The sequence below is a fragment of the Sprattus sprattus genome (assembly GCF_963457725.1).
Source record: "Sprattus sprattus genome assembly, chromosome: 13".
NCBI classification, from domain to species: domain Eukaryota; kingdom Metazoa; phylum Chordata; class Actinopteri; order Clupeiformes; family Clupeidae; genus Sprattus; species Sprattus sprattus.
Genome location: NC_137911.1, coordinates 15,171,781 through 15,189,916, shown reverse-complemented (window position 1 = coordinate 15,189,916; position 18,136 = coordinate 15,171,781). Strand labels below are relative to the sequence as shown.

The 18,136-nt window shown below is 41.1% G+C and overlaps 2 protein-coding genes across 2 annotated transcripts in view; both read left to right on the top strand.

Moving 5' to 3' along the window:
- Positions 1-397: 397 nt before the first annotated feature.
- tmem30b (transmembrane protein 30B) lies at positions 398-3,472 on the top strand (the record flags this gene model as incomplete). The annotated part of the gene is made up of 7 exons (XM_080850528.1): positions 398-586; positions 1,263-1,370; positions 1,464-1,571; positions 1,711-1,801; positions 1,909-2,052; positions 2,443-2,649; positions 3,291-3,472. The coding sequence occupies 7 exons, from the start codon at positions 398-400 to the stop codon at positions 3,470-3,472; spliced, it is 1,029 nt and encodes a 342-aa protein (XP_080706654.1).
- Positions 3,473-6,338: 2,866 nt separating this feature from the next.
- The window catches only part of fsip1 (fibrous sheath interacting protein 1), a gene marked incomplete at its 3' end in the record, with an annotated part of 36,957 nt that continues 25,159 nt past the window's right edge, over positions 6,339-18,136 (top strand). The window contains exons 1-8 of the mRNA XM_080850186.1: positions 6,339-6,643; positions 6,983-7,070; positions 7,221-7,390; positions 7,692-7,767; positions 7,877-7,975; positions 8,417-8,553; positions 8,790-8,906; positions 13,998-14,165. Coding sequence (XP_080706312.1) covers positions 6,434-6,643; positions 6,983-7,070; positions 7,221-7,390; positions 7,692-7,767; positions 7,877-7,975; positions 8,417-8,553; positions 8,790-8,906; positions 13,998-14,165 — 1,065 coding nt within the window. The 5' untranslated portion in view covers positions 6,339-6,433. The remainder of the gene's footprint in view (positions 6,644-6,982; positions 7,071-7,220; positions 7,391-7,691; positions 7,768-7,876; positions 7,976-8,416; positions 8,554-8,789; positions 8,907-13,997; positions 14,166-18,136) is intronic.

Genomic DNA, 18,136 nt, shown 5'->3' with positions numbered 1-18,136 from the left:
GATTTTAATGTTTGGCGTTAAAAAAAAAGGAAGAAGACAAACATATTATGCTAACAAAGAATATCTACGTAGCCCGAATAATGTTAATGTTGTCCAGACCTTAACAAAACATAACAGACACAAAAACAAACACATTTTTTAATCTCGATAATAGACACAGGAGGAAGCGCAGTCGGCTCATACCATAAGTAGAGTGACCTCACGCTTTCCAGCATTTGTTTACGGTTGACTGCGGAGATTGTAAAGGTCTTGTTTCATGTGTCAACTTTGGCTAGTAATCCCGTCCATTTCTGATTTCTACTGTGATTTCCCTTATAAAATCGCATTCCGTGCTTTGCTTAATTGGACTTCATGAGGCGATGGACAGTAACCATGTTTTCTTGTCCCCAGCATCATAATGAAGAAGCAGAAGACGGAGACATTGAACAGGCCAGACAATACGGCCTTTACTCAGCAGAGGCTTCCGGCATGGCAGCCCATGCTCTCGGCTGGTATTGTCATCCCTGGCTTCCTGATAATTGGCCTGGCCTTCATTGGTATTGGGGTCGCCCTGTTTGTTACCTCACAGAACATCCAAGTACTGGAGGTACTTCCTTTACCTTTTTCCTTTTTTGTCTGGCTTGATTGGTTTGTTTAATTTCTCATCTCTTCCCCACTCACCTCTGTCTTGTGTACAAAAGATATGTAATAATAGACATTTGAACCTCTGATCACATTAAGAACTGTAGCAAGTAGACTAGCAATTAGAGGTGGGAATCACAGAGTAACTCCCGATACTATACCATACCATCACGATAAGTTGCACACAATAGTGATGGTATCACGTTACAGTGATTTCTTTGATACAAGATGCATTGCAAGACGATCATCTACGATACACCTAACTGAAGAAGGAAAATCCCCCTAAAAAGGTAAAAAGCAGGAATTGTGTATTTATTTACTGCATCAGTGTCACTGTGTCAGTTTCACAAAATTTGACAACTGTGATGAAACAATGTACCCCAAACATGGAGGTGAAGGTTAGTGATTTTCTGGAAAACCAGAATGGCTAAGTGAATATATTTGTTTTTGACCATCTTGTTTTTTTTTGTCCCACCCCTATTAGTAATCATATAATGTTACAATTGCCACATTCGGTTTAGTGAAATAGGTGGCCTTTGAGTTGTAAGAACTGGTAATGATTTTCATCATAGTATCTATTGGATGTCATGTGTACATCATCGATTAAGATAACATTTCATGTGACTTTTTTTACCACACAGAGGGACTACACCGGCGTTGAACAAAACTCAGACAACAACTGCTTCCAGTGTTTGAATCGAACGAATTGTGTCTGTGCTGTCCAATTTAACCTCACACAGCAGATTGAGGTAATGTATGATGTTTCACATGTAAAAAGGGTTGACTGACACTTATGTTTTTATTTACGTAATGGTTTAACTGAACTTTATTCCTCTCTATAGGGACCTGTATTCTTCTATTATGGCTTATCAAATTACTTCCAAAACCATCGTAAATATGGAGTCTCCAGAGATGACTACCAACTGTCAGGGGATACATCTTACTTCACTGTAAGTTGTGGTTGTAGATTATTCTTCTCCTTAGTGTTTTATCTTCATTTGGAAAGCATTTGTTCATTCATTCATTTAAGGCTGTTGTTCAAGGTTTAATCTTATTTGTCTTCTCCTCATTGAAATGTCGGACACCAAGGAACCTGATGAAGATTGTATCCCCTACCGGTACGACTCCAGCGACAGGCCGATTGTGCCATGTGGATCAAAAGCCAACAGCCTGTTCAATGGTACTACTTAACAAAAATTTAAAACATCTTTTCATGTCCAGAGACTTTTCCTTAACCGGCAACTCTTTCTGTGCTGTGTAATTTTAACTGTTATCCCTCTTCCATAGACACATTCAGGCTTTATCGTCTTGTGGGAGGGCAGAAGAAGCAGGTGCCATTTGATGGGAAAGGCATTGCATGGTGGACCGATTACAACCTGAAATACAGAAACCCCACGTTAGTGGATGGCTCTTTGGCAAAAGCTTTCAATGGTACTTTACTGTTTATGGTTAATCTCTAGAATTCTATAACAGCCATTACTGCAATACATGTACTCTTAAGGACATAGGCAGTGTGCTTGGTTTTGAAGTACAATTTCTATTTCTGCAAACAAATAGAGGAAAAGCTCTGTTTTTCAAAGGACTACCATAGTGCTATGATTTTGTGTGTGTGTCATGAATGGTGTAAATATTGACTGAAAAGCTCTAAAACATTTGAACATGTTTAGGGGACATATTACATGTTTAGGGGACCCCTAAAGACACAAAAAAAGGGACACTGCAGTCATTTCTTAATTTACTGCCTCATTTTTGGTTATTCAAATGCTTATCTAAATCACTTTGAGTAAACAAATAACCTAGCCATTATACTGTGTACTGTAGGGACAGTGAAGCCTGTAAACTGGCCCAAACCAGTCTATGAGCTAGATACCTCCGACCCGTCCAACAATGGCTTCCTGAACCAGGACTTCCTGGTGTGGATGAGGAGAGCAGCCCTGCCAGGTTTTAGAAAGCTGTATCGGAGAATATCTGAGGGGGAATATGCGGACGGGCTGCCTACTGGGAACTACTCACTGGAGATTGACTACAGTATCCTTTACACAGTTTGGTAAAACAAAAAGGTGAAATGTTTTTTTTTGTTGTTGACAACATTGGATAATTTATTACTGAGGTAAACAAAAATAGGAAAAATGGCAATTACATTTCTATCCAGGAGAAATGCAGTCTATTCTGATTTTTATTGTCTGATAGATTCTGGTCATAATTCTGGAATAATATCATCTGTTATTACAATGCAGGGACTTGTGTTGTTATACAACATACATCCAGTCAGTTAAATCCTCATGGCCATAGAAAATTTCCATGTGGGCTTCTCTTTCTTAGTGTCAACCAGAAGAACTGGTTTGACCTGCAGGGTGTGACTGCTCTTTTCTAGAGGCAGAGGGAATGAAGGCCCACCCCTGATTGTCAGGTGCCATGACTTGACAGTATGCTGCTAAAGCCTGTGCAAACATGATGTGACAGATTTTGATGATTGAAAAGGAAAACAGAAAAGAGTCAATAGGAAAGAACACTCACGTAAGTGAGTACAAGTGAAAAGATTAGAATAAACCTGGGTTAAAGGACAATAACGTTATCTGGTTCCTGACACACAGGCACATTGAAACATTATAATTTAGTTTTGTATGAATTTTGAGTACAGTTTGCCCCTTAACCTTCCCTCCTCCCAGATTACCCTGTCCATGCCTTTGGCGGAAGTAAGAAGGTGTTCTTCAGCAACGTTTCCTGGATGGGTGGCAAGAACCAGTTCTTAGGCATTGCCTACCTGGTGGTTGGTTCTCTGTGCATCTTCATGTCACTGGTCATGCTTATTGTCTACGCCAAGTACAGATTTGCTGATGAGGATTCCTAATCAACTCCATCGAAAAATGCCAAATCAACACACAGCCCCCAGATGAGTGACCTTTGGCCAGACCCCAGTTAACCCAGCTAGTGTGAAATGAAGTGAGATGCCAGTGGTGTTTCCCCCAGGTGATGGTGTGCAGTAAGATTTAGTCTTTGTGTAGCTTCTGTTGAAGTTTTAATGGAGCATTTCTTCCTTTTTAGTGGATTATCAGATGTTTACAGATGTATTTTATAAGCGCATATACGTACCCTGCTATAGTCTGTTGATATGTGTTTCTGTCAGTACATTTATAAAATGAATGACACTTTAAAAATATATACTTTTTTTTTTATCCCAGCCGTACCTGACTTCTAACCAGCATCTAAAATATTAAGACTATGGGCAATTGAATGACCATTGGCTTGAAGATTCATGTTTTAACTGATTTATTATGTTAGGTAATTTTTAATGCCATCACAAAAAGTATCTATAGAATTTATACACAGCCTTACTCTTTATGAAACATTTGCATTTGTTTTTCTCAGGACAGAAGACATAAGGTGTATCTAATGTTACTTTGTAAACATGTATCATATTGATTGTATATATTTGGTTCTTGCTCAGGGTATCATGCTGTAACAAACATTTGAGTGTTTGGGTGTATGTTCTCAGGTTTAAAATGCTATGAATAAATGTCAAACTTTTAACTTTTCTTCTGAGTGATTTGTTGGTATATTTGTTGGAATAGGGCTTTCCTAAAGTTATATCAGTGCAAAGTGTTTCAAGTCTTATCTGTTAAAAACAATGGAGATTTAGCAGATTGTTTTAGAGCAAAATGCATGCACTAACACCATTAGAAGTTGAAAGGCTAAAGCATATGTAAAACATGTATCTCCTCATTTCATCTGATTTCCCTGTTCCAGCTGTATTGGAATGTTCATCACACCTGAAGTTCCACCAAGTTAATCATTGTATGATGTAATAATAACTAGCTCCTTGTCCCTATGGAGAATTTGGAGACTGTATGTCAAACATTCTATCAATATCAGGCCTGTGTATGTTCAGTGTTCATATTTGCCTGTATGACAACCGGTTAAGATGTTCCTGAACATATGGCCCTTTTACACTCCAACACCCAAGGAGAATATACCCATTTTCTCCAGTCTTCCAGCATGGGCAACTGTTGGATTGGACATGACCCCAGAAGAGTTTGCTTCCATACTCACTACTAGGGCATCTGAAGGAAAGACTGTGATCCTCTCTGTAGTAGATGCCGTGTACACATACCTACCAGTGGTTCTACTGGCTGCTGTGGTCATTTCATTGTGCAGAGTTTACAAGAAAAAGATGGAGAGGAGATCAGAGGTGAGTTTACAGTGTTTGATAAAACTTGGATATCGATTATCTCATGTTAGGATTGGTAGAATACTTTTTAAAACATTTTTCACAAACTGGATCTTATGGATTTTAAACTTGGACTCTGCTGGTAAAACAGATCATGAGTCTGGATCTTAATCTGGTCATAAATCTAAATATTCAGTGTCCAAACAAATCATTAATGAAAAGAATCTATGACATATCTGAAAATATCTCATCACGGACAAGCTTGGTATGAGTAATGGAGTAGTTTGACATGGTCTCTTCTGCCTGTAGCTTAAATCTGAGATGTTGAACACCACAACCTGCTTGGCAGACCGGATGAAGAAGGGCCTGGCCCTTAAAGAAGGCATCATCATGGGGCTGGAGGACGTGGAGAGAAGGCTCCTGATGCTTCAGCAGAAGCTGCAGATCGTGCAGGAGAAGAGGGGAACTGGAGGGAAAGTAGTTCTACACAGACGGTGCAGGACAATGCACAGTGACTCCCTGCCCTCTTCCTGCCGCAGCAGCTTTGAGTCTCTCTCAGGAGAACAGCGATGAGAAGGACCAGGGCTTATCATAATCTGACCTGACAACCTTTGTAATTACTTCTATTAAACAGAAATGTATGATGTTAATACTAATGGCCTCTCTCTTTTTATTATTAATAAGTCACAGTATTTTTATTTATCTTTTATATTGACTTCCAAAGTCATGATAACAAGACAGGCCTTCCAATAAACTGTTCCATGAACCTCAATTTCATAGCAGGCCTAAAGTTATTTTTTCTAGTGTATAAATCCCCGCAACCAGAAAGCTTAAGATGGATAGAATGCACCGATACGTCTTTACAGCGTTTCTTTAGAATAACATCAGAATATCAAAATATTTATACAATATACAGCTAAATGCTGATCAATGAGATATGTGACTTGAGAACCGATGTCAACCTAACAAAGTTGGACAGCGCCTGCATGGTTACCACATCCGGGACATCTACTGCGTTCTTGGTAACCGTGTTGCAGACCAAACATTAAAAAAAAACTCGGTTGAAGAAATGTGAATCCTAATTTATCAGGTAATGTATTTTGGTGGAAAATAGTAACGTCATTGACAGACCGAATAAAAAATGCGTTTTATTTTAAGTATAGCTAATCCAAGAGCATAAAGACTTCTTCCAGCATCAGGAAAGCAGTCTATTAATAGCTAGGGAGCTAGCTTGTTTTGGGGAACCAGCTAAGGAACATTGATAAAAGCTACCACACCGATAGGCATACTTCTGCTGGATATTTCTTTTCATTTTGTATTCAGTTTTTACTTTTATATGTCGGTGGTTAGAGCCATTTATGTTAGAATTTGTGTTCGTATTTCTCTGCCTGTCTATGTCAGCGTGTAGGCTATTCTGTTTTCTGGTCATTATATAATTCGTGTATTATTATGAGTAGGCTATTCGGATCCTAGGTGCATTAATTGGTTGATATTTCGTTGCGTGTATTTCTTTCTTTTTTTTTTTTTTTAAATAATGTTTTTTAAGTCTTTGGTAAATGGCAAGACGTCAACTACAAGCATACGCATTCACTACAGTTTCTTATATTAACACACAAAGTATTTTAATTTCACGAACATTTTTAAATGCATGTGTGTTTATTTTACAGCAATAACTTGCATCATCAGATGGATATATCTAGGGGAGGCTTGGAAGATATTTCCCGTCCAGCCTCCAGTGAGCGTACCCGTGTTGGAAGTCGTGTATCTACAGCATCTTTAGTCGAGGGTGGCAAAATTAAACGTGCAAGTCCAACGTCCCTGGAAGTACTTAGTTCTGATACCATTGAAGAAAAGGTGAAATGATGTCACGACCATATTTGTCTCTACACATATGATACTTACTTAATGGTGCAAGTGTTATTTTTGTTTGTCAAAAGTTGGCCGATATCAACCACAATACAGTAGGCTGGCATTTGCCAACATATCTTTACCATGTTTTGTATGTGACCTATTTGTTTGCATTTTTCAGGAACAAAAAAAGTAATTAAAGATCTGTCACAGCCTAAAAAATATGTATTTCTAGACAACAGAGATGTCATATTAAACCTACTGCACATGTGACAGGGCTTGCGGATTCAGAGCTGAGCGGAGTTTTAACGTCATTCCCTTTCCTGAGACCTCTGTTCTTTTAAGGTCCACACAATGGTCCTTGAGGCTAAAAGCTTTGCAGAAAACATTCCCGAGGAGGATGGACCAAATGAGCGCCTCCCTTCAGATAAAGGTAAAGAACTAATCTGAGATCTAAAATCGAAATAGGGTAAAGTGATTTGCTTAGTGTTGACATTTGTTGCATAGTCAAGGATGGATATCTTGTCATTATGTCATGAAATGATAACAAAACTGTATAAAACGTTTTCTGGACATGCCGCAGAAACGTCTCAGACGGATGGTTCGGATGACGAAAATGAAGATCTGGAGTTAAGGAAAGCTATCAAGAAGATGAAGAGACTGGACAAAATCCTATCTCAGTGGATCACCAAAGAAAAGGAAGTGAAAAAGAAAGGGCGAGGGCTCTACCAAAAACTATGGCAGGAACTGGAGGTGTGGCATGAAATGTGGTGCTACTACTACCATTTCAACACAGAATATATATTATTTATTTTTGTATCAATGTATATATATAAAGGTTCCCACATTTTTTTATCCTTTTAATACGATGGGCAAAAGCCTTTTAATACGATTGACTGGAAGTAATTTCCTCATTTAGAGCTTCCTCATCCCCAGGTAGAGCTTCAGCTACCTGTTCAGTGCATAGCGAATGTGAACTTTACCATTGTAACTTTACCAAACCATATGAAGACAGAACATGAGTTTCAAAAGCTTTCATGAATTTTATTTAAAGGAACATACAACAAGAGGTGATTGCAAGGATGCGATTGAAAACACAAACTTGTTTTTGGCCCTGACATCTTCTACTTGTGAGTACAGCGTCACAGTTACCTCTAAAGCCCTTCTCACAAAATTATCTTTGAAAAAACAATATGAAAAGCTCACAAAACAAAACCAGGTTTTGCTGAACTTCTCCAGCCCAGGAATCCGGTGAAGAGCTGGACATTGTTCCCGTCTTCGGAACTCAAATTCCTGAAAAAGAGTATGAAAAAAATCCCAGTCAGGAACGTGTGGAAGGTACGATACTGAATATGTTTTGTCAATTAGTTTATGATATTGGGGCCCCCTTCAGCTGATGAAGCACTTCTGATTTTTCGCCACTAGATGGGAGTGTCTGCGTGTGTAAAATACCTGTAGATTACTGAAAAAAGGAGGATCTGTGACTCAAGATCGTATTCTTGAAATACATAAATTAGATCACATTTTAGTTTTGTTAACATACATAATTAACAGTATTTGAGGAGTAGTGAGAATGTATAGCTATAAGGGTAGGAAAATAACATGCCTACTAAATTGAATGAGTTTGACATAGGCATTGAAATACAGCCATGTGTGTGTGTGTATGTCTCTGTTTTTTTTGAGTGTGTGTGTGTGTGTGTGTGTGTGTTTGTTTTTTTGTATATTATTCTTTTTAATTTAATTGGCGCCTGACAGCACTTTTCCCCTTTGTCTTCACAGGTGAGGGTAAGAAGAGTGACTCAGCAGGTCCATCTGAAGTGGATCAGGAGGAGGACGAAGAGGCCAAATCAGCCAGCAGACAGACGGAGGATGCCATGGGCAAGCAGACACAGGACTTTGTGAGGAAAAACATTAAAGTAAGTCAGAAGTCATGCGAGGTCAGTCATATGGTAGTTTGTTCATTTGTATGAGCTCCTTGTCCACTGTTTTTATTTTTCCTTGGTCTTGCCTTTGAAAGAGAGATCAGAGAGATGTGTCTGAAGCCAAGGGAAATGTGTGTATGTGAGTGTAGGGCTGAAATGAATTAAATTGATTTGATTTTGAAAAACCTGCTCACGTCACGTGACATTTCTCTCCCCGTGGAACGTGACAGCTAGCAAGCTCAGGCCAGCACGTGCCCATGACACTGGACGAGAAGCAGAGGCTCTCTGAGCTGCTCCAGGACCTCGATGATGGGAGCGAAGACAACTGCTGCATTGCAGACTGCGAGGTGAGCAGCCAGCCAGCCAGCCAGCCAGCCCTGGAAACTGAAGTAGACTGACTGGAAATGCAGGACTCATGGCTTGCCAGAGCTGTGTTTGGCTAGGGGTGCACTCCACTCTACTCCACTACTACTAGTAGGCAAAAACAGTGCAGATGTTTAGGATCACACAGTAACTTCTTAAACATCCCAGATGAGCGTTAGCGTTATGAATGATTTATAAGGTAAATCGTAAAGTGTTTCAGAAGGTTTCAGGATGCTTAGTTAGTGGATCAGTAAGTTTAATCAGCAGTGTTGAAATCCTCTCATGAAATGCTACATATACCTTTACAGTTGACTGATTTTGGTTTAGATGACCGATTGAGATTTAGCTCAGTATTAAAGACGCAATCCGCAATTCAGTTTCGGGATAAGTTGTTGCTATTTCAGTTAAACAGCCAATCAAATAACACCCCTCTATTCTGTTGTCCCGAAACACTGTGCTGATTGGCTGTGATTGTTTATGTTCATGTTTGTTTGCCATTTACAGAGCCAGGGCTGTGTACAAACATTTATTTTAACAAGATGTTTTACAGAATTTTGCGCAAACACTGTACAGACTGGAAACTGGAAAAAGTGTATAGTATTAGAATCGTGGACGGAACCTTTAAGTCAATGTGTCAGGTTTTGATCACTCACACGAACACCAGAGGGGGATTTCACATTCTCAGTCTGAACCCTCCACCTCTGACTTTCAACGCATGGGGGGTCACATGCATGCTTTTAATATTTCTCTTTCATCAGCTCTCTAACCCTGTCACAACAGAGGTCCATGGAACAGGTGAAGACTGGGCCAGAGAAACCATTACTCAGACAGAGGCTATTGGCCCATAGATTTCCAGTCATCATTCACATCTTCGAGACAGCCTTGACTTCCGTGATAGCCTCAGAACATAATTTAATCTGTCAGTGTGTACGATGGCATACCATATGCATTTGTTATGTCTAATCTGACTCCATCACTTCAAAGCGATGTGTGATTTAAGATGCTGGGATTGTTCGTGAGGTATTAGGTCAAACAGTCAGCTTGACATACAAGGGAGGTTGGCTTGCTTGAGTATTACTAGCTTGCTTTACTCCCTAGTTACCTTAACCCTACTTACCTCCACCAAGGAGGTTATGTTTTTATTACCGTTTGTTGGTTTGTTGGTGTAGTTGTTTTCCTGTCAGCAGCCTCACCAAAAACTACCGGGCCGATTTTCATTAAACTTGTAGGGGTGTATCATGGGCCAAGGAACAACCCACTAAGTTTTAGAGAGGATCCAGATCAAGGGGTCCAGGAATTAATTTCCACTCTCTTTAAAATTGCCAGATGCAGCATGTTTTGACAAAAGTCGACCATTGGCCTTGGCGGAGGTCTAAACTCTCACTGTGTCCTTCTAGTTTAATTTATGTGGTGAAAATTCTGTTTTAATTCCATTTGTCTGACTGAATTCTGTCGCAAGAGAGTGCTTACAGGCCTGTTGTTTTTGATGTCCTGTCTGGTTTCCGAAAGCCTCTGGCCTGACGACTGCCATCAGCCAGCCTCTCCCAGTTATTTATTTCAAGCTTTAATCAGGGCACAAGAATGAGTTAATGTAGATTATTGGATTTGGAAAAGGCCATTCTACCCAGCTGTCATCAATCAGGGCCTCAGTGTTGTGTACACAATGGAATATTAATGAGCAGTCCTTATGACATGTCAGGTATTATTTAGCTGTTTTCGAGAGCAAGAATGGTGACCTTTGCAATTGTATAACGCATTTAAGAGTGAGTAAGGTGGGACACATGGAAGTATTTATTCTTCAGCTGCTTGGTTCTGCCAAAGACTTTCTGTTGTTTATCGTGGATTACTTGAGGACCAATTCTGTGTATATTATTAGTGGATATCCCTCAAGAGGGAGTGTGTTAGCTTGGAGTTTTTTACAGGTTGGACGTTGACTTCCTGTTATTGTGTCCCGGCTGTTCTGTATGGTGCGGAACGGAGAGAGCTGGTTTTGATGTCCCTTGGAATCGGGAGAGGCTGAAAGAGAGAGTGTGCGTGTGTGTGTGTGTGTGTGTGTGTGTGTGTGTGTGTGTGTGTGTGTCTGTGTGTGTAAGTGTGTGTGTGTGTGTGTGTGTGTGTGTGTGTGAAGGACGGGGGAGGCCATCTCTTCCAGAACCCAACAGAGCTTCATAATCAACTGCAGCAGACAGTCTCCCCCCAGAGGTGACCTTGAAGGGAATATTTAAACCTCGTCTTCCCTGTCAATGCTGGATGTGTAAAATATACCCAGTTGCCTTTCCTGTCTATTCTGATTTAGTATGAGGTCTGAGCCCCCCAATCCCTCTGAAGATGAATAGGACATGGTCTGGTCCTAATGACTGGCCTTGTTTAATTCATTATATGAATTATTTATTGTTAGCTATTATTATGGGTTTGTTGTATATCGTTTCAGTAACAGACCATTTATTATAGTATTGAAAGCATACAATGGTCTTTTGTGGTATTACTTCTTGGGTCTTTTGCTCATCATAGTGGTAGGTATAGTGGCTTAAACCCCCCAAACCCCCACCCCCTGAACAAACGGTGGCTGATGGGATATTTTTGGGGACAGTGAATACCAAACAGTGTAACAATAATACAAACAACATAAATTCCACACAAAAGTGCACACAATTATAGGGCAAAGTGAAATACATGGCCATTGCCAAATGCTAAGTGGACTCGCAGTACAATTATTTGACGAAGAAAACATCAGCAGGTGGAATGACTGATGACCGCCTTAATTCAGAGAGTAACTGTGGTTGGTGCTGCTGAATCAGTTAAGCGTTAGCTTGTGAATTAGGCAGTGGGCAGACTACCCTGGCCTGCCTGAACTAACACTATGCTTGAGTAATTATTTGTATTTCATAATTTATTATACTTATGTTTGGGTGGTCCTCTTCTGACAAGATGAGTAGGGCTTGCGTTTGTAGTTGTCCCAATGCTTTGTGGCTTCTTCAGGACCCTGGATAGCTCAGGAGCCTACCTGTTAAAACATTCATTTACACACACACTACACAGGGTGGAGAACCAGGAACAGTGGCGAGAGTTAGGAGAGATCCTAAGACTGTGACAAAGTAAGTAGTCTTATCACATTTCAACTCCAACACTAAGCTGGTCATTAGTCAACTCCTAAATTCCTTTTACAATGTGGAATTGTACCACCTGCCTCAGCTCTTTACTGGTTTCACTTCACCAAAAAACTGTCCTCCACCAGGTGTCCCATACTGATAGATACACACTGATAGATAATATCCTCACCTATTCCATATTGTCATTCAATTTAGTTAACAGGTGCATGGAGTAGTTGTTGTAAGCGTCGTCATGCCGTCCATCTTACCCCGCTAACCGGCCGTATCCATGTCCATCCTCTTTCTCATAGTCTAAAGCCATGTGGTCTGCCTGTCAGTCATCTTCCACCCCTGCTCATGCTGATTCTAGGGGTGTTCTGTTAGTTTGCTCTACTGTAGTTAAGGCTCTAAGGTAGATCTACCTGGTTGTATCTGCCACAGATGCTGCTGCTACGGGTTGCCAGCCCAAAGCAGTCCCATTGGGGTTGATTCCCTCCTGCCAGCTGTCTTTGCAAGATGTCACATGTTTTTTCCTAGCTGTCTGCTGCTCTGTTCATATCAGTCTGTAGGTGCTCTAGACAGGTCATTCTAGTTAAACACAGGAAAAGATGTTAAATTCCTTGCGCTATTGGTTGGGGACTTCCCTTAGCGGCAGACTTTTAGAACTACTTGAACTGTGCAGTTTGAAATGTTTTTATTGGATTACAGAGCCTTTTGAATCTTGCTGTTTGGCCCCAATATACATCCGTGGAAAATAGTTGTTGTCCTCCCCGTTAACTTTTCTCCATCTGTTTGTCCAACACGGTATGTCTTAAGAAATATCTTATTCTCTATTTCCACCACCATTTCCAGGACACCATGGTCACCATGGTCATATCCCCGCCACTGATGTGGCAGATGTGCTTGGTTCCATCAGCTCTCGTCAATTCACTTGATATCAGCTCACATCCCAGAAGTCTCATCTGGTTTCACACACTATGGTCGCAGGAAGCTCCTGTTTTTGATGTATCCGTCAGAAAGCTTTCCATCGAACCTCCCCGCTATATAAATTGTGTGTGTGTGTGTGTGTGTCTGGTTGGGGGTGGGGGGGGGTGGGCCATAGGACAAAAAATGACCTCACCCAGAAGTGGCGATGACTTCACTGCCCACCCCTCACTGCTGCCTCTTATGCAGGAGCTTTACTCATCGGTAAAACAGAGGCTGAGATTAGTCAGTGCTTAGATATTTGGCGTCCGCCGGGGTGTCTTGGCAAGGAAGCAGTGGAGAAAAGTGAAGGGGAGCAGAATGGAGCGGAGTGGAGCAATCAAGATCCCTGTTCCCCCTCCAAAAAACGCAAAAAAATACCAGGTGCAAAGAGTAAGAGTGACTTTCAAAAAGCCCTCTGACAAAATGTTGTTCCGGTCTCTATGGTTCGACTGTCATTACAAGTTGGAAGTTTTATCTTCTGTTAACTTTTAGATGTGGGATGTGTAGCCCAGTGAAAATGCAAGGGAGATGCACTCTTATTTATTTTGCTGGTATTTAGAAAATCAATCCCTGGAAGTGACATTTAGCTACTTTAATTGAGCTTCTCAAATGTGAAATGTCTCTTAACTTTCAACAGATTCTCATGAGCCTTAATTTACTGCAAATCCAAAAGCCGTTTAACATTGAAGTGAAGGCTACAAGAACCTGAGAGAAAACATTTGTGTTTGGAGTTTCCTTTCAGCGGAGTGGGGTCAGACTACAAGTGGGCTTTTGTTGGAGGTTAAATAGAATGTTCTTGCTAAATGGTAATTTTAATGATGTGTAATGATTGCTAATGGTCTGTTACTGTCCTCCTCTTTTCTTGTAAAATAAATTGTGCTTGGTGGTTAAAGTTTGATTTGGCCGTTATGTCTCACACACACACACACACACACACACACACACACACACACACACACACACACGAAAGCTCTGTGCCAAAACCCTTCAGTCTGATCTGGTGTGACCTCCTTTTGTCAGGGAACGACATCCATTTACACTGTATCCACCCAACGGGGCGAGGGCTACACTCCGGAACCTTCTGAAATGGATCAGCTTGTCCAAATTGATGCCAGGCTGCAGACTCTACTTCCTCACGAAGACTTCCTGTCTGTGCGCAACCCCTATCCTGACCACAACTTGCCTCAGGTACGTTCCGTACAGTTCAGCCATCGCTGACTTACCAGTCCCTGGGTTCACAAAGGTCCCATTAAACACTTGTAGCGTGATTTAAAGTGCCGGTGAGATGCAGTCATTAAGGCTCATTACAGTAGCCAGCCCAGCAGGCTGCTTCATCAGACTCTTATTAAAGGTTCATGACTTTGAATAAGAGTCCCACAGGAAGCCCATTGTCTGTTTACCTTAAGACTGTAAAATACATAAATTTGGCCAGAGGACAGATTGCAGGCGTGTCACTGTTTCCATCCTGTTGGCAGTCCAGACATCAGGTTAACACTGTTTCACTGCAGCCTCTGTGATTTTATAGACCACCATTCAGTTAGGTATTTGTATGTAGTTTACCAATGTGATGTTACGCTGTCATCTGTTTCATAGCATTATTTTGCAGCATGAAGCATGCTTCTGCCTTGAATTATGTGTTCAGCCTTGAAATTGTACTACTGGTTTTGATTTCAGTTGCCTTGTTATTGGTGAATTACAGTGTGGGCCAGAATACTTGTTATGTTTTTGTGGATCATTTTTTTGAATCATGATATGGTGTGAGTGAGTTGGACACATTTCTCTCTGAGAGTGCTATTGCACTGTTTACCACAAACGGCTATATGTCATATTGAAATCAAAGAGCTGAAAACAATAGGTCATAGAAAAGTTGTGCTAAATCAGGAGCATTTGGTCTGTCACTGTGTTGAAATGGTGAAGATCTGCTTCGGCTCCCTGCTGCGTTTGAACATGCCGTTCTGGGGCACCCCAGCCATTGAAACCATGTGAATCTTGAAAGTCAGTTTTGAATGGCTTGTTTATCCTCTCTGATGGAATTCATTGTTTGTATCCCCTGTGGACCTTTAACAACAAAATGGTTCTCTTTGTTTGGTTACAGTGATGCTTTTTTCTTTTCTTTTCCCTTTCAATTTTAATATGGAGCTGCAGAGTAAGTTGTTATGCCTTTTTAGAAATATTGCAATCCAAGGCACCTCCAAGCCAAATCAACCTGGGCTATCCAGCTGTGAGCATGTCTCCTTACTGTCTACTATTCCACTGTTGTATGGCAGCCGTTCACGTTGCCCAAAATAATAAAAAACTATCATCAGCCATTTTGAACCAGGGATATCAGTGTTTTGTAGTGCAACGTTACTGTTGTTCCTACGGTATTCTTTTCATCTCAGCAAGAGTTGTTGTGAGACCCTTTGTCCCACTTTGAACTCTGACTAACGTTCATTTGCCGGCCAAATGGAAACCTTCTCAACCTTGTGATTTGATGAGACAAAGCTATGGGACAGAGAGAGTTCAACAAACCATAAAATAGAAGTGAGATGTTTCTGCAAACCTTGAGAACTACACACTTACTCACTGGATCTCCGCCCCGCTCCGCTATCACTCATTTCCTGACCTGTTTACTGAGGCGTTGAGGAAAGAGAGATGTGTTATCTAATGACTTAAGGTTTATTCTCACCTGTCCCCACTCCTCCCAGCGTGCCACTTTAAAAGCTGCTTTATAATTGCAACAGCACTTTAGTGGCTGCTGGCTAGTCATGAGCCATGGTATGTTCATGGCAAAAAGTCATGGCAGAGTAAGACGGGGATTTTTTATAATGGGAGACAGGACAACGAACGTGTTGTCCTGCACAGATGCTGATAAATTATCATTTGATTGTGATGTATGGCAGGCTTGTCTTGAGCACAGGATGTCATTTAGTAGTTTCAGTGGCTGGGCCGAGGGCAGAAAGGCCAGACATGTTCAATAAATCAGTCTCATAACTTGTTGCCCATTTCACCTTTTTGCTGTAAAAAAAAAAAATGCTAGACAGGTTTTGCTCTTTAGAATGAGAGAGAGAGAGAGAGAGAGAGAGAGAGAGAGAGAGAGAGTGTGTGTGTGTGTGTGTGTGTGTGTGTGTGTGTGTGTGTGTGTGTGTGTGTGTGTGTGTGTGTGTGTGTGTGTGTGTGTGTGTGTGTGTGTGTGTGGTGAGGGCAGGGCACTGCTTTACTCTCTCCAGTAGCGTTTGCTGCTCAGACGCCTAATTAAAACCATTTGGGGGCAGGAGCTGTATGACTCACGTGCAAGGGCTCTTTAGCTTTCTACGCTCAGCATCAACAGATCTGTCTGGCCGACATCTTGCCCCAGGTGCTGTGGACGAATCCGCTCAGTGGTCACTCATTCATATGCTCTCAAGATGTCTGTGCGATTTAAAGGAAAACACATGATTATCAAAGTCATTGGATCTTCCCGGCAAACAGTCATTAGGAAGTTCTAGATTACAGAGAATTCTTGATTCTGATCCGTGAACCATTACTAATAGCTACGTTTGAAAAGTTCGGTGCCTAGTTTATTTCTCCCGTCCCTGTGTGTTCCACAAGGAGGCCCTGGCCTCAAACATGGGGTTGCAAATTTGGCCCTTAACATCCTATCTATACGCACGAGCGTCTTTTACTGAAGGCTGAATAATTTAGAGGAAATATTGAGTCCAGCTCCGGCAAAAACACATTCCAGCACACTTGTCTCAGCTGGACTCTAGCGGCTGGGGCCAGGGTTCGAGAGTAATTGATTCATTCTTCGGGATATATTACAGTTTCTTGCAGCCGTCTTCAGCGAGTTGACCCAGAACATAATTAAAAGGCTTGCTGTGGATGGGCGGGTGCCAGGGCCATAAATGGCTGACCTGGTCGCCTTTAATTTCCAGGGGAGGCCAGGCACTTGTGTTGAGGTCTTTCAAGACTGCAGGAATCAGTATAAGCTGTGTGGGTAGTAGGCCTGTGGTGTTCAAGTTCAACCCCTCTTGGTTGAAGCAGTCACATAAAACGCTCAGTTTGTTGGAAATGTCCAAGTGAATTGAACTGTTTAGAACCGAATATGTCCAAACAGAGATGAGTGTTAATTCATCTGGTGACAATTTGTTAATGCCACTTTGTCTTTTTTATGTACACAGTCCATGTCAAACCCCAGTTTTAAATCTGCACTATTTAGTCTAGCAACATGGTGAACATGGATCTCATTGGCAAGCTTCTACACACATTCTAGAAAGGCTTATCTTCCTCCTCTACCTGGTACCATTCCAGACATAGGAATTTAAAAGGCTTTCACAATAAATCAGTGCAAACGCGGATAAGAGCATAAACTGTACATAAAAAGAGCACCTTACCATCAGGTATTTCCCTGGCCTATGTGATCTGCCGAACGTTTAATGTGGGCTCTAAATTTTGAAGCCACATGGAACGATGTGTGTGGCTCATGTTGGTCCTCAGAAATCCTCCCTCAGCTTTTGTGAAATGGGGATTATTTAGTGCTTGTTCTCACAGGAGTTCCCAAGAGGGTATATTTACTTTGAAATACTCTTTTGTAGTTTAACGGTACCATAGGCTACCAGAACGTTTCCCCAGAAACCGATGTGGTTATATTTAAGTGAATGTACTTGCGATTCAAAAGGGTCTTATCATCGTAAAAAACGGTTATAAACTCGCCTGATCTTGTACTCGCTCCGATGTGAAGCAGCACTCAGATATGTGTTTTATGGTGAGCACATCTTGAAGGTGTGAAGGTTATGTAACAGGCAGTTGTTGTTTTTTTTTGTGTTGAATTTTTTCCATTTCATTCTACAAAGTGCGTAGGACCGGCATTAAATCTAAGTATCAAAGAGGTTGCGCTACATAAGATTGGAATCGGACCATTTTTTGTCAAACGGAATCCACCAGTTAAACATCACTTTTCAAGAATATCAGAAAATCCTGGAATGCTCCTCTTCACAAATCAGAACTTGAAGTAATATATTAAACTGTGACCTTCCAAACGTACTCCAAGAACTTTCTGCTTGGACTGGATGTTCATGTGCTTCCATAATCCTTTTGATGAAATAGAATGTCTAGGAGGGATTGCACAGTTGCACATTGCACAGTTACTGGGTCATGTGGCACAAACTATATCAATACCAAATAATTAGCAATATCCTCCC